The sequence below is a fragment of the Geotrypetes seraphini genome, chromosome 5 (assembly GCF_902459505.1).
Source record: "Geotrypetes seraphini chromosome 5, aGeoSer1.1, whole genome shotgun sequence".
Lineage (NCBI taxonomy): Eukaryota > Metazoa > Chordata > Amphibia > Gymnophiona > Dermophiidae > Geotrypetes > Geotrypetes seraphini.
Window position 1 is genome coordinate 21971407 of NC_047088.1, and position 27403 is coordinate 21998809.

Genomic DNA, 27403 nt, shown 5'->3' on the forward strand with positions numbered 1-27403 from the left:
AGCAATGCAAACATAACAAACACTAAAAACAATAAAAATAAAAGCTGACAATCATATAGCATTCAGTAAATGAGAGAGAGCTTGTGAAAACAAGACTACATTTGTTTTCACAAAGTAGACAGGTATGGATAACAGAAAGCAATTTATTCTATAACTAGTGTTTAAGCCCGTTACATTAACAGGTGCTAGTAAAGCCTCCTTCCCTCACATGTCCCCTATTTTCAGCCCCACCTCCAAACCCATTTTTACCCCAGCTTCCTTCTCCCATCTTTTCACCAGGCAGGAGCAAAACCAGTTCAAAACTGTTCCACCCACCCCACCCAGTGTTTAACTTCAAAGAAAAGCGCTGCGCTACGCTGTTGCTGGCCTCGGCGTCTTCTGTCCACTGCGGCCAGCCCTAGCAGAAACAGGAAGTTGTCAGAGGGCGGGCCACAGTGGAGAGAAGACGGCGAGGCCAGTGGCAGCACGGCACAGCGCTTGTCTTTGAAGTTAAATGCGGCGGGTGGGTGAGCAGGCGAGGGGGAGAAGTAGATGCCGGCAGGGGCGCCTCTGCCCCCCACCGGTTCCAAGCCTATGGAGGTTTCTCTGGCGGTGAGTGAGGGCGGGAGGGGTAGTCGCCGGCATGTTTCCTGCCTCCGTGTTCGAAAATGGAATTCGACATGGAGGGACACAGCACACTGTCAGGAAACGCGCCGTCCTAAGTGAGCGTGCACGCTTAGGATTTTATTATAGAGGATATAAAAGCAGTATAACTAAAAGTAGTCTTTGTAGGAGATGTAAGTCTGTGATGCTGAAATCTGTGAAAGAGTACTGCAAACACAAACGCTACTGAGTTTCACTTATTTTTACATCGTCCAGCGTTTGACATGTGCGTTTAAACTTGCCCTACCTCTGACGTCAACTATAACATAAGCTTAAGGAAGTTTTTGTGTCGATGACGTTATTTACCCTCTCTAGTTAGAGGAGGGTTCTTCCGTAACAGGGTTCTGAGGATTTTCCTCCTTTTGACTAAGTGTTATATGCTGCTATTTTGTTTTCACTAACAGGTTCACAGCTCTTTTTGGATAGTTGATAAGAATTGTAGCTGTATTAGGGTTGTTTTGAGTGATTGTGGAAGGCACCTCTTGCTGTGGGATTGGAAGCATGAAATGTTGCTGTTACTTGTGTGTCTGCCAGGTATTTGTGACCTGGTTGGTCAGTTTGGAATTAGGATTCTGAGATAGATGGAGCACTGGTATGACCAAGTATGGCTATTGATATGTATTAGGGGACATACAGACATAAAGACACACTCTCTTTGTGAGTAATTATTTAAGAGAATATTCATTAAGCAAACTATTTTCATTCACGTTGTCTAGAAGTAATAAATGTTTGAATCATGGATATGTTATACCAGTGTTTTTCAACCTTTTTACACCTGTGGACTGGCAGAAATAAAAGAATTATTTTGTGGACCGGCAAACTACTACTACTACTAATAAATAATAATAACAGTTTATATACCTCAGGATCGTGAAGTTCAATGTGGTTTACAAAGATTAAAAGATGATACAAATAGATTGAACTTAACATAGTGGAAGTTAGTGATTAACAGCTCAAGGGATCATTTATTGAGGCGAAAGAGTTGTACGGGACAATTGCCTAGATATTTCAGGAACAGATATGTTTTTAGGCGTTTCCTGAATTCCCCATAAGTAGTAGGTGTAAGCAATTGTTCTAGATATGTACCCCATAATGCTGCCTGATGAGAGAAAAGGTGTTGATGATGTCTTTTGAGTTTACATCCTCTGACTGGAGGGGAAACGAAGTTCGAATGTGAACTTCTCTTATGTCTGTTGGCTGAGAAGGAGAAAAGGTCAGTTATGTATTTAGGGGCTAGACCATATAGTACTTTAAAGCAGAAACAGGCAAACTTAAATTTCACGCGTGCCTCCATCGGCAGCCATTGCAGCTGTCGGTAGTAAGGTGCCACATGGTCAAACTTCTTTAGCCCGAAAATCAGTTTGACCGCTGCATTTTGCACCAATTGTAATCGTCGCATATTCTTTTGGGAAATTGCTAAATAGGCGATGTTACAGTAATCAAGTTGACTTAGTACGAGGGATTGTACCAGGATTCTAAATGCTGACATATCAAAATATGCTCTAATGGATCGAAGTTTCCAGAGAGTGGAAAAACCCTTTCTGATTAAGGAGTCTACCTGGTCCTTCATGGTTAAGCACTGGTCTAGTGTTATACCCAATACCTTCATAGTAGATTGAATAGGATAACTTAGGTTATTGATGCATAGCGGTATTTTGGTATCAAGCGGGTGTGGCGAAGCTACAAAAAAATTTTGTTTTTTCTGAATTAAGTTTCAGTTTGAATTCAGTCATCCATTGCTCTATCAAATTTAGTGCTTCTGATGCCTTGGGAGTAATTTCCGAGAGAGAGTTAGTGAATGGAATGATGATCGTGAAATCATCTGCGTAACTGAATAATTTTATCCCCAGCTGGGTCAATTGCGCACCTAGTGAGGACATGTAGACATTGAAAAGCAATGGGGATAGTGGTGATCCTTGCGGTACCCCAGACGAATTGCTCCAGGTATCGGTGAGATCGTAATTGAAGCGTACTTGATAGGTACAGGACATAAGGAAGCCTCGAAACCAGTCCAGCATCTCTTCCCTAATATCAATTGCATCTAGGCATTGAGCATTTTCCCATGGTCAACTAGGTCAAAGGCAGAGCTCATATCAAATTGCATGATCAGGGCATTAAGGCCCTTACTAAACAAGAGACACATTACTGAACAAAGGTCTAAAACCAGTTGAGTTTCATGCAAGAGAGAGAACTGATCAAGATATTCCATCAATTGGGTATGTACCAATCCTTCCATGATTTTTACAATAAATGGAATGGATGCTACTGGTTGGTTACCAGTTGGTTGTTTACCAGTGCTGATGATTCTTTGCTATTTTTTTGGAATTGGGGTTATTATTATGTGACCATTATTAGTGAGGAATTTTCCATTTTTTAGGTTATGGGCTAAGTAATTCAGCAAAGATAGTTTAAATTTTAAAGGAGCTGCTTTCATAATTTCTGGGGGACATGAATCCAGACTGCAGTATGATTTAGAGTATTTGTTATATAGTTTGATATAATTATTCCATTCTAAATCTTGAAAGGAGCTCTAGATCATGTCTGCTGGTATTTCATTTCCTTGTATGTTAGCTATTTGATGATCATTAGTGTCATTTGTCAAACTACTAGGACTAAAACCCCATTTCCGCCCCATCTTCATGAGCTTGGTCCCCGCAAATCATCTGATCCCATCCACACAAGCCTCAGTTATGATTTTATATTGAATGTATTTTATTAAAGTATAAAAAGAAATAATATTCTGTACAATTGTCATTTTATAAATACAAATAATACAGAGCAAGGATCAACAAAACCCCTGTCTCCCCTCCCCTTCACATATATCCCCTCTACTATCAAGAAAACTGAACAAGCCAAATTATTACAGAATAATATACAGAAATATCATGCTAACAGAATACTGCAGTCACACATGACAGGAATAGTTTTAAGAGAGTGCAACTAGGGCAACTGCCCCCTGGTCAGAGAGCACCCTAAGCCATCTGGAAGCTAAAGAAGCACTGCCTGGGCCTTGCAGTCCCCAGTTATGTCTAACACCAGCTCTAGCAGGATATATATTTCAAATCTGATATATTCTAATCACAAAATAGAAATAAAATTATTTTTTTCTACCTTTTGTCGTATCTGGTTTCTGCTTTCATCTTCTTTTCACTTTCTTCCTTCCAGTGTCTGCCTTCTCTGTCTCTTCAATCCAGCATCTGCCCCTTCCATCCACTGTCTGTCCTTTCCCCATTCCATATGGTATCTGTCTTCTTTCTATGCCCCTCTCCCCTTTCCATCCAGCCTACGTCCCCTTCTCTCCTTTTTACATGATTCATTCCAGCTTCACTGCTGTCTTCAAGTTTCAAGTTTTCAAGTTTCAAGTTTATTAGGATTTTATATACCGCCTATCAAGGTTGTCTAAGCGGTTTTTACAATCAGGTACTCAAGCATTTTCCCTCTCTGTCCCGGTGGGCTCACAATCTATCTAACGTACCTGGGGCTATGGAGGATTAAGTGACTTGCCCAGGGTCACAAGGAGCAGCACGGGGTTTGAACCCACAACCCCAGGGTGCTGAGGCTGTAGATCCAACCACTGCGCCACACACTCCTCATTTTTATCATTTTTATCTCTCCTACACCAGATCTACCATCGTCCCTCTCTGCTTATTTTTCTCTTGACCCCTTCCCATCATCAATCTCTCTACTTTCTCATGCCTGTCTCTCCCCTTCCCCTCCTTTAATCTCCCTGCCAGCTGTTTCCATCCTTTTTCCCTTCTCCCCTCCTCCTGTCCAGCAGTAACTCTCTTCCCTTCCTCCCCTCCCAGCAGCATCTCTCCTTCTCCTTCCCTCCAGGTCCAGTAGCAGCTGTCCCTTTTTTTCCCTTGCCCAGCAGCTTCCCAGACTCCTTTCCCTCCTCCCCTCTCAGCAGCATCTCTCCTTCCCTCCAGGTCTAGTAGCAGCTGTCCCTTTTATTTCCCTTGCTCATCAGCTTCCCAGCTTCCTTTTCCTCCTCCCCTCCCAGCAGCATCTCTCCTTCTCCCTCTCCAGTAGCAGCTGTCCCTTTTTCCCCTTGCCCAGCGGCTTCCCAGACTCTAATAGTGGCTTTCTCCCCTCCCAGCAGCTCTCCTTACTTCCCAGCGCAGCGATTCAGGAAGGCAGCCTCGGGTCCTTTGTTGGGTCGCGCCGCCTCTGAGGAAAGAGGAAGTTGCATCATCAGAGGCAGCCGTGACTCAGTAAAAGCCCCAAGGCTGACTTCGTGAATCGCTGCGCTGGTAAGTAAAGGAGAGCTGCAGAGAGGGGAGAAAGCCACTGTCGGAGGCTCCCCATGATCTCTCCGGCCCAGCGTGAACCAGCTGATAATAACTCGTCGATCTTGCCGGCCCTGCGTGGACCAGCAGGAAATTGAAGTTAGTCAATCTCGCCAGCCCTGTGTGGACCAGCAGAAATTTCCTGCGGACCAGCAGTTGAAGAACAGTGTTTTATACTATCCAAGTATTATGGAATAAGACTTCTACCTTGTATTATTGATCTTATTCAAATGCCACATATTGTTCATATAATACATTTTAATGACACCAGCAAAGCAAGGCTAACTGACTGACATATTCGTTGATGTTTACTTGTTGGATATCTATTAATCCTAACATTTCTTTGCAATTTGAAGAGCACTAAAGGAAATTCTGTCTAGGTTGCACAGCTTTTAAACTTCTTTACTGCTAAGTCACAGTGGCTATAGAAGTGTGTTGTCCATTTTAATGAGTGTAAATAAGTGAGGACTATATCAGTGCTATCAGACTTGCTTTGTATTTATAGAAGAGAGACTGATATGGTAATACAATTATTTACACACAGTATACTTGGTTCCCTTCTGCTGATTTAGGTCCCGAGGAACCCAGATCTACCAAATGCTGCAAATGTTCAGAAGGAAGAGCAGAAGAAGATCGATGATGCAGAACCCCTCAACATAGAAGAGACAGAGGAAAAAGAAAAACTTCTCACCCAAGTAATCTTAAAAATTAAAAAAAAGCTAATATGCATTGCTTTTAGAAAAACAGATCTAATGGTCACATAAAAAAATAATGAAGCCAGTAAACGGTCATGAATTTGATATACCACCTTTCTGTGATACAACTATTATATGCAGGTCCTTTTTCTGTCCCTAATGGGCTCACAAATGTGTTTTGTGGGTTCATAGTCAAATGCGCGCAAGACAAACGTGCGCGCACAAACAGGCGCAGACAATTGAGCGCAAGACAAGTGAGCGCCAAGACAAGTGAGCGGAAGATATCTAAGCACAAGACAAGTGAGTGCAAAGACAAGTGAGTGGTAGATAACTGCGCCAAGACATAAGTGTGCGGACAAAGGAGCAGACAAATTAGCGCAAAGACAAGTGAGCGCAAAGACAAATGGGAGCAGACAAATGAGCGCAAAGACTCATGCTCAGAACAGCCCACCTTCATTTCGCTAGCTTCTGTGATTCGTTACATAAGCTCCTTTTTTAAGTGCTCGGAACAGCCTGCTCTCTCCCTTCACTAGCATCTTTCAGTCCACCTTCCTTTCGCTGCCTGAGTGTGTTCGTTATAGGTCTGGTTTAGAACTTGTTCTATAACAGGTATTTATCTTGCGCGGATTTCACTCGCCTTTGGTGAGAGCAAAACTACTTCCAAATTTCTTCATTTGCAAGGTATGTTTATATTTTCATTTGCTAACTTTTTATATAAGATGCTGTGTAGCTCAAGTTTCGCTCAAAGTTTCGGTAGGCTGCTGTAGAAAAGCGCTAACGCACGATTATTTATATGTAATATTGAATCTTTTTTAACGTTGAAAGCTATTTAAGATGAGCGCAACAGAATCGCTAGATAAGTGAGGGTATAAGAAAATGCTGTGTAGCTTCATTGGGGAAATACTGAAAACCTGACTAGATTGCCACCCTCAAGCAGGGCCTTTGAGATCCCTGTACTACAAGATCCTGCACGCTATTATCTGGTGGCGGGACAAAAGCGCGTGGCCGGCGCTCACTTGTCTTGTGCTCAGTTGTCAATGCTCAGATGTCTTGCGCTCAAATGTCATGCTCGTGCTTTTTAGAAATCATTTGCGCTGAATTGTCTTGCGCTCAGATGTCTTGGTGCTCACTTGTCTTGCGCTAACTTGTCTGCTCCCATTTGTCCACGCGCTTATGTCTTGGTGCAGTTGTCTTGCGCTTACATGTCTTGTGCTCACTTCTCCCCCACCCCCAAAAAATTTTTAGGGTTAGCATAAAACAGAATCTTCTGTGACTGTAAAACATTATAAATAAATACTTAACAAGTTTTCAAGTTCTGTGATGACCAGTATCTCCATATTTATTACTGGATTTGTAAAAAATATTCTGGTCCTCTGAAATTTTATATATTCATGTAGACCAGCCCATAGTTATAATGAAGATTGCGTATTGCTGGATAGGAGCTTATACCTGATTACTATTCATTGTAAACCACTTTCGATACAGGCATTATATAAATACATAAGATGAAATAAATTCTGGTGGGCTGAAAGAGAGGACGTGCTCGGAACAAAATTGAAATCCTATTTATAATCTAATAGTAGACTTCTTCTGTTGGTGCAGTATACTTTATGGTCCAGAATGATTGTATGAAAACTAAAAGAAGTGGAATGTACATGAAAAAAAATTATTCATCATCTTCAGGAATTGGTAACAGATGACGTTTTTTCCTAAAGTGTAAAAAGAAAAGAATCCACTTACAAATTGCAATTGTTAGCTGCCAGCATATTTTCATTTGATTTTATATTTCTTACTAACCTGATACTTTATATTTTTTAGAAAACTCAAAATAGGAAAAATTAAATGCATAGATGCCTGAGCCCTGTTATAGAGATAATAATTACTTAATTACCCATATTAAAATCAACATTGTATTCATTAATTGAAGCAAAACTTAGCTGAAGAATTGCCCCATTATTCAGTCTTTTTTTCCTAAATTGTACATATTCTCAGAGGATAAGAATTTCTGAAAACTCTTGTACCCACATTAATGAAATGTTAAAACTAAAAATTACCTTTGCATTCTTGATTTAATGATAAAGTTGATCACCCGCAAGCATAGAACTGTGAAATGTCAGTGTCTCACTTTAGGAAATGAAAAATCATTGAAACCTGCTGGCATAATTTGCAGACTTATTTATTTTTGGAGTTAATGCTTCATGTTTTAATTGAGAAACCTAACACATTGGAACAAATGGCACACTGGTCAAAATGCAAATCATAGGTAAATATGTCTTTGTTTATTTAATATTGTCATTTTTTTTTTTTAAATTGATAGGGTTTTACAAATTGGAACAAACGTGACTTTAACCAGTTTATTAAGGCTAATGAGAAGTATGGTCGTGATGATATAGACAATATTGCTCGAGAAGTGGAAGGAAAAACACCCGAAGAGGTCATTGAATATTCAGGTTAGCAGAAAATAAATCATCTTTAGAACTGTATTTACACTTGTTTATAGAATGTGTCCTTGTGGGTCTCATACATCTTCAAACTTTCTTCCTCAGGTGTTGTCATACAACACGAGGGATTACATCACTATTCATTAGATTGGTTTCAATTTAAATGATGATCTGTAGAATATCAGGACACAGAGCAGAAAATATTCAATTTTTAAATGTCAGCTCATTGTGCATTATTTAGTTTGTTAGACATGCACAGTGAGCTGTAGCATCCACCCTCTAAAACAGGCTTGTCCAACCTTTTTTTATTCGGGGCCACATCTAATATTTCATAACATTGGGAGGGCCAAGACATGTGTGAAACATAGTAACATAGAAACATGAAGGCAGATAAGTACCAAATAACCCATCCAGTCTGCCCATTCACAGCATCCACTATCTCCTCCTCTCGCTAAGAGACTCCCATGTGATTGTCCTACGCTTTCTTGAACTCAAATACAGTTTTGTCAGAAAATAATATTAAATATTGAACTAAGGCCTGTATTGGGCAGACTTGCACGGTCTGTGTCAGTAGATGGCCGTTTGGAGAAGGATGGGCTGGAGAGGGCTTCAATTGGCTGGGAGGGTTTAGATGGGATGGAGTAGGTTTTAACGAAGATTTTGGCAGTTGGAACCCAAGCACAGTACCCGATAAAGCTTTGGATTCTTGCCCAGAAATAGCTAAGAAGAAAAAATTTTAAAAATTTAAATTGAATCAGGTTGGGCAGACTGGATGGACCATTCGGGTCTTTATCTGCCGTCATCTACTATGTTACTATGTCTCCACTACCTCTACCGGGAGACTATTCCACGCATCTACCACACTTTCTGTAAAAAAGTTTATTGTAGGACAAGCAGGCAGCATATTCTCACATATGAGTGACATCGTCCACAGAGCCTGGTATGGATGGTGTAGAAAGTGAACTGTCACTTTAAATTTTAAGAAACTTCACAACTGCCCACACCACGCTTGTGCGATTGCCTTCCCACCCAACGTAGGCTCATGGTTCCTCAGTTATTCATTTTCATGAGCGAAGTAGTTCTTTTTTTCTGGACTTCGTCCAGTATGCATTGCCTTAATCCGTATCGATTTTTTAACGACTGGCCTTTGGCCATTATTTTTTCTTTCTTTTAATAATAATTCTTACTGCTTTAGTACTTACCAGTGTCTGCATACGGTTCAGTCTGGAGGTCTGACAAGGAAGGAGAAATTAATTCTTACCTGCTAATTTTCTTTCCTTCTGGCTCTCCAGACCCGTCCTGAACCCACCCATCTTGCAGTTGTATTGGTTGGTTCTGGAAGTTTATAACTTGGGTCTTAGTATCTTCGGTGGAAGATTTGGTATGTACATAGTTCTTTTAAGTTATAAATTCTCGTGACTGTTTGCTGTGGTTGTTTTGCAAAAAAAGGAAAGAGCATATGTGACTATTAGGGTTGACACAGCACATGTGACACATCTGGGAGGAGTTGGTCCTTGTGTCTGGAGTACAGGTGTTAGTCTTTTTCTGCTTTGTGATTTTAATATTGGTTGCCTGGTAACTGCACAGAACTATTATCCCTGATTTTTTGACCTTCCGTAAAAGTTTGAAAGCTTATTTTTTTAGAAGGGTCTTTCCAGATTTGAGTGGTTTGTAGTTCAGATATAGTTTGATTTTTATTTGTTTTAAATTACAGGATTGAGGCTGTATGTTACATAAGCAGATAGATAGATTAAAAACTGACAAATCCCCGGGCCCGGAATCCACCCCAGGGTACTGAAAGAACTAAAGGAGGAAATAGCGGAACTACTACAGCAGGTTTGTAACCTATCCCTGAAAACAGGCGTGATCCCGGAGAATTGGAAGATAGCCAATGTTACGCCCATCTTTAAAAAAGGATCGAGAGGTGACCCATGGAACTACAGACCGGTAAATCTGACTTCGGTTTCGGGGAAGATGGCAGAAGCGCTGATAAAAGACAGCATCGACAAGCATCTAGAAAGGAATAAACTAGTGAAAACAAGCCAAAATGACTTCTGCAAGGGAAGATCGTGCCTAACGAACTTATTGCACTTCTTCAAAGGAAATAACAAACAAATGGACAAAGGGAACCCCATAGACATCGTATACTTCCAAAAAGCCTTTGATAAGGTACCCCATGAATGCCTACTACGGAAACTGAAGAACCATGGGGTGGAAGGAGAAGTACATAGATAGATCAAAAATTGGTTGGCAGGTAGGAGTGAAGGGCCACTACTCTGACTGGAAGAGGGTCACGAGTGGTGTTACGCAGGGGTCGGTACTTGGACCGCTGCTGTTCAATGTATTTATAAATGATCTAGAAACAGGGACGAAGTGTGAAGTAATAAAATTCGCAGATGACACCAAACTATTTAATGGAGTTGGGACCAAAGAGGACTGTGAGGATTTGCAAAGGGACCTGAACAAACTGGAAGAGTGGGCGACAAAATGGCAGATGAAGTTTAATGTAGAGAAATGTAAAGTCTTGCATGTAGGAAACGGAAACCCGAAGTACAGCTATACGATGGGAGGGCTGGTAATGGGTGAAAGTACCCTAGCAAAGGACTTGGGGGTGATGGTGGATAGGACAATGAAACCATCGGCACAGGGGCCTCTAAGAAGGCGAATAGAATGCTAGGTATTATTAAGAAAGGTATTACAACCAGAACGATAGAAGTTATCCTGCCGTTGTATCGGGCGATGGTATGCCTGCATCTGGAATACTGCGTCCAATATTGGTCGCCGCATCTTAGGAAAGATATGGCGATACTCGAGAGGGTTCAGAAAAGAGCGACGCGATTGATAAAAGGTATGGAAAATTTTTCATATGCTGAAAGATTAGAGAAACTGGGGCTCTTTTCCCTGGAAAAGAGGAGGCTTAGAGGGGACATGATAGAGACTTACAAGATCATGAAGGGCATAGAGAAAGTGAAGAGGGACAGATTCTTCAAACTTTCAAAAACTACAAGAACGAGAGGGCATTCGGAAAAATTGAGAGAGGAAAGATTCAGAACCAATGCTAGGAAGTTCTTCTTCTCCCAAAGGGTAGTGGACACCTGGAATGCGCTTCCAGAGGGTGTGATAGGACAGAGTACGGTATTGGGGTTCAAGAAGGGATTGGATGATTTCCTGAAGAAAAAGGGAATAGAAGGGTATAGATAGAGGATTACTATACAGGTCTTGGACCTGATGGGCCGCCGCATAAGCGGACTGCTGGGCATGATGGACCTCTGGTCTGACCCAGCAGTGGCACTGCTTATGTTCTTATTATTTGATTGTATTGTTTTAATTAAGCATGTAATGTAACCCTCTTAGATCTTGGACATGTGGAATATAAATGTTTTAAATAAATAAATAAAATATTATATAGTTCTCAGTTTCCATATGATGGTATGTGTGTATAGCTCAAGTGTCAGCATATGGACCAGTCTAGAGGTCCTAAAGGAAAGAAAATTAGCAGGTAAAACCTAATTTCAACAGTAAAACTGACTTAACAATCATAACATTTTTAATGTTAGCTATGTGTGTTTTGGAATATTGTTCATTACATGGAAACATGGAAGCTAGATATTGTGAATGCTTTTCTGTAATTGAACAGAGGCTGCTTTTCAATCATGTTTTTATTTTATTTATTTATTTTTTTTGCTATGAGGTTTTAATTGCTTATTTTGGTTATTTTATTAGAATATTGTTATTTTTTTTACTGGATATCTATTTTTTTATACTCTTCCCTATACACTCCAATTGAGTGAATGGTGCAAATAAAAATGTTGGGGGTTTTTAATTTCAATCATCTTTATTAACATTTTAAGATAAATGTTTTAAATTAAGGTGCATTTTTTTTTTCTAAAATTACAGTTTGATCTTAAGTAACCCATCTGTGCAGATTTTAGGTTCTGTTACCTTGTTTTCAAGTGGATAAATTATGAGTAATGGGTGCACCGAGGGCCATGTAAAGCAAAGTGGAGTGAAGGAGAAGTCAAGTAGTTATGGCAACAGACTGAGAACTAGGAAAGTCAGGGTCATTGAACAAAGCTAAAGGGTAATGGAATTTGATATACTGCCTTTCTGTTATTTTCTCTGTCCCTAGTGATTTCACAATCTAAGTTTTTTGTATCTGGGGCAATGGAGAATTAGGTGACTTGCTCAGAGTCACAAGGAACTGCAGAGGGAATCAAACCCAGCCCCCTCCCCCCTGGTCTTCAGCCTATTGCACTAATTGTTAGGGTACTCCTCTTCTAGACCAGGGTTCTTCAACTGCTGGTCCGTGGACTGGTGCCGGTCTGCAGAAATTTCCTGCCGGTCCACAGGGCCGGCATGTGCATCGGGCCCCATTCAGTGCTCTTCAGCCGCTGGTTCACGGTGTGATCGATGCGGCGTTGTCTTCAGGTCGGCTCCTTCTTCCTCAGTGCTGCAGTGCACAAAGCTGTGGGTAGTGGCTCCTACATGTGTCCTGCGCCTGAACTGGAAGCCTTATCTCTGATGTTGCAACGTCAGAGGGAAGGCTTCCAGATGAGGTGCGGGACGCGCGAGGAGCCGCTGCCCACGGCTTTGTGAACTGCAGCACTGAGGAAGAGGGAACCGGCCCGAAGATAACACCGGGGGGGCAGGCCAGAAGGCAAGGCACATCATGGAGGGAGGAAGACAACAATGGTAGGGGAATTATTTATTTTTTAACTTAGTGATTGATTTATATCTGCTGTCTGTTCAGGAAGAAATGCATTTGTTTCCTTTCCTCTTAGGTTGAACTGTATGCAGAGTCTTGCATCTTAGGGCTTGTTTATATATATTAGTACTTTTAGTTTTTGGTCCTTTATTTGCATGGGGTTATCTGTATTCTGGTAGGAATGAATATTGAGAAGCATACAGTGTGCTTTGTGTAGTTTAATTTTGTGGTTAACCATTATGTGTTGTTAATATGATTATATTGTGTGTGTGTATATATGAAAAATGAATGGAAAAAAATTGTGTTACAATTAGTACTATCATGGGGGCGGGGTCTGGGGCAGAGATTGGGTGGAGATGGGCGGGGTCTGGCCCACGACTTAGCCCAGTGTTCTTCAACTGCCAGTCCACAAAATAATTATTTTATTTCCGCCGGTCTAGGTGTCAAAAGGTTGAAGAACACTGTTCTAGACAGTTCCCCTCCATTGATTTGGTACAGCTTACATGGTAATCTCTTTGGGTAGGGACCTATTGGTTATAGCTGAATATGTAACTTGTCTAAGCTTGATTATGAAGAAAGCAACTAATTAAATGTAAAGTAAAAATGTAAAAAAATTCAAGGATAATAAAACATGCAAATTTATCTCATGCATATTCATTGTAGATATCCTAAAAACCAGAATGGCTTTGGGTTCCCTGTGAATAAGGCCCTTTTCACATCTAGATGTGCTAACAGGCACTGTTCCTTCTCGCATTAAATGAGCTTCAGTCACTTCTGAGTATATCAGAGACGGAGTTCAGGCAGTATCCAACTTGTATGATGTATATTGTGTGGTTTGTTTATTGCTTTATTGTTAAATAAAGATACATCTCTATTTTGCAGCTGTTTTCTGGGAACGTTGCAATGAACTTCAGGACATTGAGAAAATCATGGCTCAGATTGAGAGAGGAGAAGCAAGAATTCAAAGGAGGATCAGCATCAAAAAAGCTCTGGATGCCAAAGTAACAATTTTGCAAAGTACCTTTCCTTCAACAAATTTTTTTGACTTGCTTCTAATAACACTTTTGGTACTTTTCATGCCAGTACAGTTTGTGGATCTTACTGCTTTAGCCTTACATCATGTACACTGCTTTTCTTTTGCATTCTTTTTTTCCACTGCAGTAAAAATTGTGAAATTCTACAAACAGCAAAAGCACTCTGGCCCATAATCTATAAACGGTGATGTAACTTAGGCGCATCTTGGTGCCCTACTGGCTCCTAAGTTATGTCCAAAACGCAGTTTAAAAGTAAACTTAAGAGAAATTACACGGTGCCTACTGGTGCTTTAAAAAACGGCACCAGAATCATACCTCCAGCGACACCTACGGGCACCTAATGCCACTCTAGGCGTGGTTAACGTCAGAAGTGGCATTAGGCATGATTCATTTCAAAAGGTAGTTTGGTTCACTGTCATCTGCAAATTTAATCACCAATTTCTAGATCATTTATAAATAGGTTAAATAGCACAGTCTGTCAGTACAGATCCCTTCGGCACTATTCATCGTCCTCCCTTGAGAAAAATGGCCATTTAACCCTACCCTCTGTTTTCTATCCAATAACCAATTCCTAATCCACAACTGAACAGTTTCTCCTATCCCAAGACTTTTTAAGTTTCTCAGGAGCTTCTCATGAGGAACTTTGTCAAAAGCTTTCTGAAAATCTAGGGCTCCTTTTACTGAGGTGCGCTAGCGTGATTAGCGCGTGCTAACCACACGCTAAACAAAAAATACTAACGCAAGCTCTATGGAGGCATTGGCATTGTAGCTAAAACCGCAAGCGCACCTTAGTAAAAGGAGCTCCTAGTTACACTATATCAGCTGGCTCACCTGTCAAGCAAATTGGTGAGACAAGATCTTCCTTGCCTGAACCCATGCTGACTCTGTCCCATTAAGTCATGTTTGTCTATGTGTTCCACAATTTTATTTTTTTATAATTGTTTCCACTATTTTACCCAGCACTGAAGTCAGGCTTACCAGTCTGTAATTTTCCAGATCTCCCCTGGAACCCTTTTTGAAAATCGACATAACATTGATCACCCTCCAATCTTCAGGTACTATAGATGATTTTAGCGACATTAACAGCAGACCAGCAGTTTCATGTTTGAGTTCTTTTAGTACCCTGGGATGTATACCATCCAGTCCAGATGATTTATCACTTTTTTCAACTTGTCAATCTGTCTTAGAACATCTTCCAGATTTACCAAGATTTCTTTCATTATCCTTAGACAAGCAGGCAGCATATTCTCACATGTGGGTGACGTCATCCATGGAGCCCCTGTACGGACAGTAAAAAGTGTAGTATCACTTTAAGCTTTAGCAAGCTTTTAGATTGCCCGCATGAGCAAGTGCTTTCCCACCTGACGCCAGCTCACGAGGTCATCAGTTCTGTGCCCAAGCTAATAACTAGACCTAATGTCCAATACGAGGCAAAGGAAGGAACCTAGTGGAAAAAATGAATAGAGGAGCTCCTTGCCTTACTAGAGGTAAATGGAAGATTCTGAGAAAACCTATATGCAGGAAGATTGGAAAATAATAAACGACACCCTAGAGTCAGTTGAATCTAAATTTAGGCGATGGAGATGCCAAAAAGATTCAAAAAACAAATAAGAGAGGACTACTGACTATTGCACCTACATGGATTAGCCAACTCAATGAACAATTGAAACCAATCCTATCCCTGAGTAGATACGAATGAAAAGGGAAAAGAATTTTGTAATCAAAGAAAGCATGATTTTCTTGAAAAGAATTGCTTTAGAGAATAAAGAGTAGAAACTATTCTAGAAAAGTCGATACAATGGAGTATAAAACTAAAATGACATAGTGGCTTACTGTGTAGAAAAAATATTTGTAATATTAGTATTAATCTGTTACATCTCATGAAGGCTGAAAAAGTACTGTAAAAAGCTTTAAAACAAGAAAGCTGAGGGCCCAGAAACCCCAATTAGCTCCACAGTCAAATTCAGGGAAAGAGTTCAGAGCATAACATCAGTCCCTGCAGCCACTCCAGATGATCTTCCAGTGGGAGGGAGGCTGAAATTTTTTCAGTAGTATATCCTTTTATAATCTCAGACCAATAGGAAGGTTACTGTCAGCAATTAGAAAGCATGCCTCTAAATTGCCCACTCAGAGTATCAAAGTTAAGTTCTCAACATCTGGAATTGCTTGCCAAGGGAACCCTCTTACAGGGCAATGCAGTTAAGCCCATTCCACTGTTAGAAAGAGAGAAGGGATTGCATCCATAGTAACATAGTAATAAATGGCAAATAAAAGCTAGCATGGTCCATTGTGCAGAACAGGCAGGTTACTTTCTCTATACCTTTTTGAAGGATTGTGCCCATCTCTCGCTGCAGGTTATACCCCTCTGTCATTTGTTCTTATTTTTCTCATTCTCTTTTTAAATAGGGGTCTTCTGTATTTATTACACCTCAAAATTATTCTACATATAAAAAACTGGGCAATTATCCTAATTACTTATCCATCATCTACCTGTATTGAAAATAAATTGAAAGTAGAAGTAGCCATGAAGAAAGGAGTCCACTCCAGGTTTTCAACTCCTTCTCCAGAGGGTTCTTGAAGTTTTTCTGCCTATGAGGAGGCATATTAAGGTCTGTGAATATAGTGGTTCCAGACTATGCCTTGAGACTTTTCTTCCTTATTTTCAATTTATTTTCAGTACAGGTAGATAATGGATTTGTAATTAGGATAATTGTCCAATTTTTTTATGTGGAATAATTTTGGGGTGTAAGTTTTACAAACTTTCCACTAGTTTTTATCCTCCATGTTTTGTCTGCAGAGAGCTTGAACGCAGGCTGAGTATATAATGCGTGTGACTGTTAGGCAGACTAGATGGTCTTCAGCCTAGAAATATTAAAGAAAAAAAGCGTTCAGAGTTCGAGTGATAGTAAAGAGACTATTAGATCTGGCAGCAATGGAAGCTGTTCCAGGTGAAAAATTGGGCTAAGGCCCAAGAGAGACTCAGAAGACTGGAGGCCAATTCTGGATCTGACGTCTACTTTTGAGATTGATAACATGTGACTGTTTTGCCTTATGTTACTGATCATATGAATGTACACTGCTTGTCTCGCAGATCACAATACTTCAGATTTAACAAGAAAATATATTTGTTGAATTTTAGAAAATGTTTCTTTATCTGTCTACAGCAGTGGTTCTCAACCCTGTCCTGGGAGACCCCCAGCCAGTCGGCTTTTCAAGATATCCCTAATGAATATGCATGACAGAGATTTGTATATAATGGAAGTGACAGGTATACAAATCTCTCTCATGCATATTCATTAAGGATATCTTGAAAAGCCGACTGGCTGAGGGTCCCCCAGGACAGGGTTGAGAACCACTGGTCTACAGTAATGTTATATAGCTTCTGTAATCTTGAGTATTTTAGCATAATTAGTTGTATATGATTGATTCTGTGTCCTAGTGCAGCTCTAAACTCAAAGCATGTTTAATTTGAAAATGATCAAACAGTTCTTTAATTTTTTTCAGTTAAATCAATAACATTAAGAAACTATGAGGGATTGAAAAGTAATGTCTCTACCTCCATAATTCATCAACAGATGGCAGTGCTTAACATGTACACTTGCTCTTTGAAACCTCTTCCTTCACTTCAGTTGACAAGAAGTGTCTGTGTGAAAAAACTATTTTGCTTATGAAATGTAAGCATGCAAAGCAATATGCCATGATAGAATTTTTGACTGTTGGAGTCCCTCTGGATGAAATTCGCCACTGCATGCAGATTGTTTATAGTAATGTTTGTGTTAATGTGAGTACTGTGTGTTGCTGGGCCAAAAATTATGGACTGGGAAGGGCTGATTTCTGTGATTAAAAATGAAGTGGACAACCTGTAACAGCAACAGACAAGTTTTACACAAGAAAGGTTGTCAATTGGAGGATCACTCAGAAGGATTTAGAAGAGTTTGGAAGTATGAGTAGGAAATTTTTGTCAACAACAATACTAGGCCTCACTCAGCACAAAACATGACAGAGGAAATTGTGAATATGGGTTTCTCAGTTTTACTAGAAATAAATACTCAAGGATTAGGGCCCGAATATATCCCTTATTCACTCAAAAACAAGCCCCACACGGACAAACGATACACACACCCAGCAACACTACAAGGCCTTACTTACAACCCACAACATTCACACTCCCCAAAGAGAAAGGGAAAAAGGAAAAAGAAAAGAAGTGGAGAAAAAGGCCTCAGTTCAGCTTCACCTGGCCAAAAAAACTCCACTCCTTCAAAAGCTGTTTATGTATAAATGCTGAAAAATAGTCCAAGAAAACAAGGCAACTAAAGTAGCCTGCCAGGTGGTATCAAACAGCAAGCCTAATACAGATGAAAGTCAGTGGGTGAATGTAACAAAAGGCAGTATAGTCTAGCTCATAACATCCACAGCAAAAGCAAGAAAAAATAACTTAGCTGCTAATGGCATCCAAATCCAGGCCAGGCAGTCCTTACACCCAACGGGGAACCCTCCGTTTCGCATCAAATCGCTGCGTCAGGGGTGTTCATATCATTGCTTCACATCCAGATATTCCAGACTCACCATACTCCTCAAACATCCTCACCACTTCATCGATCAAAATTGGCACAGAGAGACTCTTCACCCAGGCTCTCCACATGCAGCCACCAATCAAAAAACACTCAAACTCAAAAGAAGGCGGACCATTCTATTCGGGCATTTAAACCCTCAAGATGGACTGATTATAGCTGATAAATCCATCTTTGCTCCTTTTGCCACAGGAGCCGTCTCCAATCCCCCTGTCGAACCGGGAGTGCAATACATCGCAGGGCTCCAAAATCTTGATGTGCTTCTAAACAATGCATCACCAGCGGTTCCTCCAAACGCCGGGTATTCAAACATGATCTATGTTCAATAAGTCTTTTCTTGAACTGACGGTAAGTATGCCCGACATAAATTTTCAAGCAGGGGCAAAGAATCACACAAATCACCCCCTCAGTGGAGCATGAAGTGGAACACCTCAGCTTATAGACAAAACCAGTCTTAGGATGTTGAAACACATCAGATTCGATCATTAGAGAATAGATAGAACAATGACCACACATCCGATGTCCCAGTGTTTTGGCTGCATATGTGTCAGATGGAACTCTCAAAACATTGGGGCTTAAAACATCGCCCAAATTTTGATTACGCACATAAGAGAACAAAATATTGAGCTGTTGAAAACAAGGATGCATCTTTAAAATGTTAAGATGTTGGTGGATCACCCTCTGTGAACATCTAGACAACTGGTTGTAAGTAGAGACGAAAGGAACCAGATCCTGAGTGGGAACCTCATCCCGATACTGTAATAAAACCTCCCTATGATTACACAAAGCCCTGTTCCTAGCCTGGGCTACCACAGAAACCGGATACCCCCATCAATAAATTTATCCTGTAGGGTCACAGATTGATGATGGAACTCAGCTGTAGTCTTACAGATGCACCTATACCTCAGAAACTGGGCAAAAGGAATGCTGGTTTTCATAGCATGAGGATGCATACTACTGAACTGCAGCAGGGAGTTACGATCGGTATCTTTAGTGTACACCGTAGTACACAAAGTTCCATCCACTAATTCCACCAAAACATCCAAAAAAGCAATCTTAGTTTGATGAAACTTCATTTCAAATCTCAAGGAGGGATGGCACCCATTAATGTAAGCATTAAATGCCAACAGCTCTTCCAAAGATCCTCTCCATAGACAAAATATATAGTCTATAAAGCGGAGCCATCCCACCATCAAAGGAAAAAATCCAGAAGAGTAAACAAACTTCTTCTCAAACGCTCCCATAAACAGATTAGCTATAGTCGGGGCAAAAGTTGCACCCATAGCAACTCCTGACAGCTGCATATAGAATTGACCCTCAAACAAAAAATAGTTCATTTTCATAGCCAGAGCAGTCAATTCTAGCAAAAACTCCGGGGGCACCAACCACGGATGAGGCATTTGATTCAAAAAATCTGATAGTATCTCCAAAGCCTCGTCCTGGGGAATAGAGATATATAGGGACGCCACATCTAGTGTAACAAAAAACGGCACCTCAGATGTCACAGATTTCCAACTCTCCAGAAAGTTCAAAAGTGTGTAGTGTCCTTTAATAAAGATTTTACTAAAGAGAGACAAGGCTGAAGATGAATGTCCATATACTTACACACACGCTCTAATACAGAATCCCTTCCAGAGACTATAGGCCTCCCCGGGGGAACCTGCAAATTTTTATGTATCTTTGGAAGTAAGCAGAAGGCTGACACCTTAAAATATCTAAACGTGAGAAAATTATATTCAGCTTTAGTAAGGAAGCCAGCCTTCCTACCAACATTCACAATTCCAACAAGCATACCAAAGATATCATCAGAAGGGTCCCTATCTAAAGGAACATAATTATTGGCCTGCTGGAGCTGCAAATGTGCCTCTGCTAGGTATTGTTCTCGCCCCCATACCACCACTGCACCCCCTTTATCAGCTCGACGTATCACTAATGAAGTCTCAGTTTTCAACTTCTCCAGTGCTTCCCGGATCTAATGGGCCCGGGAGAGTCCAGCAAGATTTATTTCTAACAATTGAGCGATCTAGGGGCGATCTCAGTTTTACCCCATATACCATACAGCCCAGACTTAGCGCCATGCGATTTTTCCAAAATTGAAGGAATACCTTTGATTCAAATGAAGAGGTGGAAAGGATTGTGAGCAACTGGTTGACAAGACAAAATATGCAGTTGTTTCATGACAACTTTCAAAAACTTGTCTGTCATTTCAGAATGTGCGACAAATGGTGGCAACTATGTAGAAAAGTAAATACATTTACTAAAAGTGTATTATTAAGATGGCTTGGGAAATTCCACTGCTTATTCCTGGAGCAGCATAAAATCTGTATTTCTCCTGACCTTGTGACCTGGATTGGCCACTATTGGAAACAGGATATTGGGCTTGATGGACCTTTGATCTGTCCCAGTATGGCAACTCTTATGTTCTCAAGTTTCAAGCATTATTTTAATTTTTTATTCATTAAACAAATGTTATGGAGGTGGAGGTATTACTTTTTATTCAACTCTCATACCTAATGTCAGGTGCCAGAAACCCATTCTGCCAGTACAAGAGTAAGTTGCATTCATAGGACATTCCTGTCTCCTCTTAAGATCTGGGGGAAAATGTGGACAAGCCAGACAGAAAACAATAATGTATGTCTTCTTGTGTTCCATTTAGATTGCAAGGTACAAGGCCCCATTCCACCAGCTACGTATTCAGTATGGAACAAACAAAGGCAAAAACTATACAGAGGAGGAAGATCGCTTCTTAATCTGCATGTTACATAAGATGGGCTTTGATAAAGAAAATGTGTACGAAGAACTAAGACAGTGTGTGCGCAATGCTCCTCAGTTTAGATTTGATTGGTTTATCAAGTCAAGGACTGCAATGGTAAGTATCAGCTTTCACGGATGTAAGGTATATAATTTTTTTTTCCATAGTAGAAGCAGGATTCAAATGTGCTTAGGACAGAAAATGAGGATAGTCGTAAGAAACAATGGAACAGATTTAGTGATCCAAGAGCTCCTTGTCTACTGTGAAGCTCTTTGTTAGGTTGTTTCAACTTAGACATCAAAATAGAAAATTTGGAATAGGCTTATCCTCCAAGGACAAGCAAACATAATATTCTCCCATGTGGGTGATGTCATCTGTGGAACACGATATGGATACTACCAAGTGCACTGTCACTTTAAATCTGTAGGCAGTGCCCATACCGCACACATGCTGGTGTCTCTAATTCCTCTTCTTCTGTGTTCCTCTTGCCTTTTTCTTTGGGGTGGAGGGGGAGGGCCTTCATGGCAGGAGGGAGTGGTTCAGGGAAGGGGGCTTTGCTTTGGATCTTGGGGAGGGCTTTTCTTTTTTTTATTTTGCAGATATTTTGTGTGTGTAATACATGCAAAATATCTGTGCCGTGAAAAAAAAAACCTGGCAGAAGCACTGAGAGCAGTGACAGGAGGCTGCTTCTCCTGTCACTACTGTCAGGGCTCTGCATATGTCTCAATCACTCACTGAGCGATTGAGTTGGTGGGTTTGCATGTAAATGATTTGCACCTTCACATATAACTTGTGACCTCCTGCCCGATCAATTCAATAACTTCCCGCAACTTAAAGATAACTAAGGAAGAGCATAGCCTCCCGTCCCCTTTGTATTCCCCTTTCTCCTCTCTCCTATAAATAATTGTAGTTCCACCCTCCTCTCCCTATGTCTCGATTTGTCTTGTAATTACCCTAGATATTAATGACATGTTAATGATATGTTAATAGTTTTAAACTTTATTTTTAATGTTATGTATACCGCTTTGACAATATTAAAGCAGTCTATCAAATTTTTAATAAAATTGAAACGTGAAACATGCAAACTTGATAGTGAATCAATTGCTGTTTGAAAATCGGCCAGAGAAACGGCCAATAGCGATGAGTCGCTATCTTTAGTGAATCTGGGACTAAGGCTGGTACCAGACAGACTTGCATGAATTGTGTCCCTTAAATGGCAATTAGGTTTAGGATGGGCTTGGGAGAGCTTCAATGGGAGCCCCAGCAATTTGGTACATGAGGATGGTGCCGGGTAGACTTTCACTTTCTGAATCCCACAAATGATGAAATGGTTTGGATAGGCTGGAATGACCTTGGAAGGCAACTCCAGTAGTTGAAACCTACGGACAGTACTGGGTAGACTTCTAAGGTATATGACCCAGAAATAACAAAGAATAAAGAGACTTTAATTTAATCAAGAAATTGTAGTAAATGTAATTATAGAGTTGTCTAAATAGACCATTCAGATCTATGTCTGCTGTCCTTTACTATATGTTACTATATTAGCTGGGCCATTTTTTTTAAAAAAACAAAAATAGGTTAGATGTCTTGCAGGTTCAAAAATGGCCATTTCTTCCACCTAATATTTGAACGTCTTGGAGGAAATGTCCAAAGTTGGACTTAGATGTCCAGTTGAAAATGCTTTTCAATGTGCATATCTATCTGTTTGTCTATCATAAGAACAGCCTTACTGGGTCAGACCCAATTGTCCATCTAGCCCAGTAGCTCATCTTCATGGTGGCCAAGCCAAGCCAAGCCACTAGTATCTGGCAAAAACCCATAAAGTAGCAACATTCCATACTACCGATCCATGGCAAGCAGTAGCTTCCCCCATGTCTATCTCAATAACAGACTATGGACTTAAATCATTCTTAAAACCAGCTACATTAACTGCTCTTACCACAACCTCTGACAATATGTTCTAGAGCTTAACTATTCTCTGAATGAAAAAATATTTCCTCCTATTGGTTTTAAAAATATTTCCCTGTAACTTCATAGTGTCCCCTAGTCTTTGTAATTTTTGACGGAATAAAAAATCGATCCACTTGTACCCATTCTACTCCACTCAGGATTTTGTAGACTTCAATCATATCTCCCCTCAGCCGTCTCTTTTCCAAGCTGAAGAGCCCTATCCTCTTTAGTCTTTCCACATATGGGAGGAGTTCATCCCCTTTATCATCTTATTGCTCTTCTTTGAACCTTTTCTAATTCCGCTATTTCTTTTTTGAGATAAGGTGACCAGAATTGAACACAGTACTCAAGGTGCAATTGCACCATTAGCGATGCAGAGACATTATAACATTTGGGCTCCTTTTATCAAGCCTCACTAGCGTGATTATCGCGCGCAACATTTCATCACACGTTAACCCCCGCGCTGACCTAAAAACTACCGCCTGCTCAAGAGAGGTGCTAGCGGCTAACGCGACCGGCGGTTTAGCGCGCAGTATTACGCACATTAAACCACTAGCACGGCTTGATAAAAGGAGCCCTTTAAGTTTTGTTGACCCTTTTTAAATAATTCCTAGCATATTTGTTTTTTTGGCTGCCACCACACTAGGCGGAAGGTTTCATCCTATTGTCTACAATGACACCCAGATCTTTTTCTAGGGTACTGATCCCCTCAATGTGGATCCTAGCATCTGGTAACTATGATTTGGGTTATTCTTACCAGTGTGCATCACTTTGCATTTGTCCATATTAAATTTCATCTGCTACTTGGATGCCCAGTCTTCCAATTTCCTAAGGTCTTCCTGCAGTTTTTCACAGTCCGCATGTTTTTTAACAACTTTGAACAGTTTAGTGCCATCTGCAAATTTAATCACCTCCCTCACCGTTCCAATTTCCAGATCATTTATAAATAGGTTAAATAGCACCAGTCCCAGTACAGACCCCTGCGGCACTCCACTGTTTACTGTCCTCCATTGAGAAAAATGACTATTTAACCCTACCCTCTGTTTTCTATCCAATAACCAGTTCCTAATCCACAGTTGAACTTTGCCACCTATCCTATGACTCTTTAATTTTCTCAGGAGCCTCTCATGAGGAAATATGTCAAAAGCTTTCTGAAAATCTAGATACAGTAGATATGACCTTTATCCATGTGTTTACTCACATCTTCAAAGAAGTCAAGCAATCGGTGAGGTAAGATCTCCCTTAGCTGAACCCAATGTTTATGTACATATTCCACAATTTTATTTTTTATAATTGTTTCCGCTATTTTGCCCAGCACTGGAGTCAGTCTTACGTCTGTAATGGATCTCCCTCTGGAATCCTTTTTACCTAACACTGGCCACCCTCCAATCTTCAGGTAATACAGTTTTAGCGACAGGTTACAGATCACTAACAGCAAGTCAACAATTTCATGTTTGAATTCTTTCAGTACCCTGTGATGTATATCATCCGGTCCAGGTGATTTATCACTTTTTAACTTGTTAATTTGGCTTAGTACATCTTCCAGATTCATCGAGATTTCTTTCAGTTCCTTCACATCATCACCCTTGAAAACCATTTCTGGTTCAGGTAGATCTCTTATATCTTCTTCCGTAAAGACTTAAGCAAAGAATTCATTCAGTCTCTCAGCTATGGCCTTGTCCTCCCTCAGCACCCCGTGTACTCCTTGATCATCCAACAGTCCCATAGATTCCCTCACAGTTATTTATCTATCTATCTATCAATGAAAAAAAAATTGTTGCCCGCTCTCCTCAGACAATGTCCAAAGTGCTGCCCCTGACCCAACAACCTCCCTCCAGCTCTCGAAGTATCACGGCGACCACAGATCTCCCTTCCTCCAGCTCCCGAACCAGCAGATAGCTGGTCCTGACAACCCTCTCTCTCCCTCCCTCTGTTCCCAAAGCAGCAGAGCCAGTCCTGACAACCCACTCCGTTCCAGAAGCAGTAAAGTTAGTCCTGTCAACCCTCCCTTCTTCCATTCCCAAAGCAGCAGAGCCAGTCCTGACAACCAACCCTCCCTTCTTCCATTCCCGAAGCAGTAGAGCCAGTCTTGACAACCCCCCCCCTTTCTTCACCCACCCAAAGCTGTAGCGACAGCCAGCGAGCAGAGGAAGCGCCAAAGACCCTGCCGGGACTGACCAGAAGTCTGTTTACTGGTGCTGCTTCTGCTCGCTGGCTGCTGCTACAGCTTCGGGTGAGGGAGGGAGGGAGTGGGTGGGTGGGGGGGGGGGTTGTCAGGATACTCTGCTGCTTCGAGAATGGAGAGAGGGGAGGGGGTTGTCAGGACCAGCTCTATTGCTTCAGGAATGGAGGGAGTGGGGGAGAGAAAGGGGAAGAGAAAGTGTGAGAAAAGGGAAGAACAGATGCAGGACCTACAAGTGGGGGCATGATAGAGTGAGGTTGAAAGGGAGACCAGACTTATTTTTACAGTAACTCTAGCAACCAGAAGCTACAATTATCCAGCATCCACCAATCCGCATCGGTGCTGGATAACTGAGATTCCATTCTGTCTATCTATCTATCTATTCTCATACATGCTTTCTAATTCTATTCACTGATAGTTATATAATTTTTTTAAGAACAGTTCTTTACTTGTAAGTGATAGCATTGTGCTTTTCTATATTTATATGCTTGAATGTCATAGTAAAACATTGTTTTCTGCTAATGTCTCAATGGTATATGCAGTAAGATTGTTCAAATAGCTCCTACATAGGTGTATTACTTGATAAGGTGCTTGTGAGGAATAATGTTTGCTTTAGGCTTTCTGAAACCTTTAACTTCACAATAATGCAGACCTTTGTACAGAATCTGATATTTCTTTATTACTTTTCTCAGGAACTCCAGAGACGCTGCAATACTCTTATATCTTTGATAGAAAAAGAAAACCTGGAGATTGAGGAGAAAGAACGAGCAGAGAAGAAGAAAAGGGGGGCAAAAGCTCCAGCGGTAAACTTGCTTGTGCTTACCATATTTTGTTTAATAGCGTAGGGTTTGTTATTACTCACCTCATAAATTATAAAGTTGTACAGCAACATGTACAGGAAGATAAATGTAACTTGCAACAATTAAGACAACTTTATGATATAATAAGATGTTTGCACTTCTGAAATGTTTGAGAAATGTAAATATTTTTTCACTTTATTGGACTGTATCTGTACATGCTGGTGTTTCTCATTGATGGAGGCTTGAATAGTAATGACCGCCAATGAAGCCTCTTAATCACTTCTGAAGACCTTGGTGTTAAAGCCAGTCTATGTCAGATGTATTACTTTGTTCCTAGTGACCTCAGTGTGTAATGGGCACAAATAATTTAACCACTAATGCTCAACTAATGTCATTTAACTGATAGTAAAATTAATGTGCTTCAGTTTATATGACCTGAGAATTTATAGCAATTTGACTTGAGGAATGATAATAAGTATTAATATTACAGGATAGATGAGGTTTGTAAGAACAGCCTTTATTACATTGATTGCAGAAAATTTGATATAAGTTTAAAATTAGGATGGTTATTACAATGCTCAAAGGAAGGAAGTATTTAATTTATTTATATTTTTGAGGACAAGCAGGAATGGTAAGTCTTCATAACTAGATGATGTCGTCTGAGAGAGTCCTGTACAGGAAAGTTTACTTTTCCTTAGAAACTTTGAAAGTTTTGACTTGGACCTTGCATATGCAGCTATTACTGTGCTGCTCCAATGCCTGAGGCCACCTCAGTTCTCATTTTTCTGCAGACCCTGTAATACTCTTTATCCCAGGACAAGCAGGCAGCATATTCTCACTGATGGGTGACGTCACCGACAGAGCCCCGGTAAGGACACTTGAAAAGTGAATTGCAACTTTAACTTTAGAAAGTTCACGATTAGCCTGCACCGCGCATGCGTAAGTGCCTTCCTGCCCAATGTAGGTGCGCAGTCCCTCAGTTTTCTAGTTTCCGCGGAGCTAGAAAGATGCGTTTTTCAACACTTGTTGAAATTTTTCTCTCACTTGCCTTCCCTCTCTCACAGATTGTGACATTTTTGTCACAGTTCTTTCGTTTTTAATATTTTACTTTCTTTTTTTTAAAAAAAGTCTCTTTTTTGTTTGTCATCGCAGGTTTTGGCTCAGCAGGGCCTTATGGACTGTTTTCGCCATAGAGTTCGATTTGTCAATGGCTGTCTTCCCATCCATGTCCCGCCTGCCAACGGGTTTCAAAAAGTGTGGTTGCTATGCTTTGGCCATTTCTGAAATGGACCCTCACCGCTAGTGCTTGCAGTGTCTGGGACCCGAGCACCGTGCCGACTCC

At 40.7% G+C, this 27403-nt stretch overlaps 1 protein-coding gene across 2 annotated transcripts in view; it reads left to right on the forward strand.

Annotated features, from left to right (window-relative positions):
* The window catches only part of SMARCA1 (SWI/SNF related, matrix associated, actin dependent regulator of chromatin, subfamily a, member 1), a 129638-nt gene that overhangs the window by 98588 nt on the left and 3647 nt on the right, over positions 1-27403 (forward strand). Inside the window, exons 19-23 of one of the 2 annotated variants that reach the window (XR_004539555.1) lie at positions 5504-5626; positions 7944-8076; positions 13655-13789; positions 21034-21246; positions 25954-25987. Coding sequence is in view for 1 of the 2 variants with exons in the window: in XM_033945566.1 (XP_033801457.1) it covers positions 5504-5626; positions 7944-8076; positions 13655-13773; positions 21034-21246; positions 25954-26064 (699 nt within the window). In the remaining variant the exon portion in view is untranslated. Of the gene's footprint in view, positions 1-5503; positions 5627-7943; positions 8077-13654; positions 13790-21033; positions 21247-25953; positions 26065-27403 lie in introns of those variants that run through there. The other variant, XM_033945566.1, reaches the window with a different exon arrangement.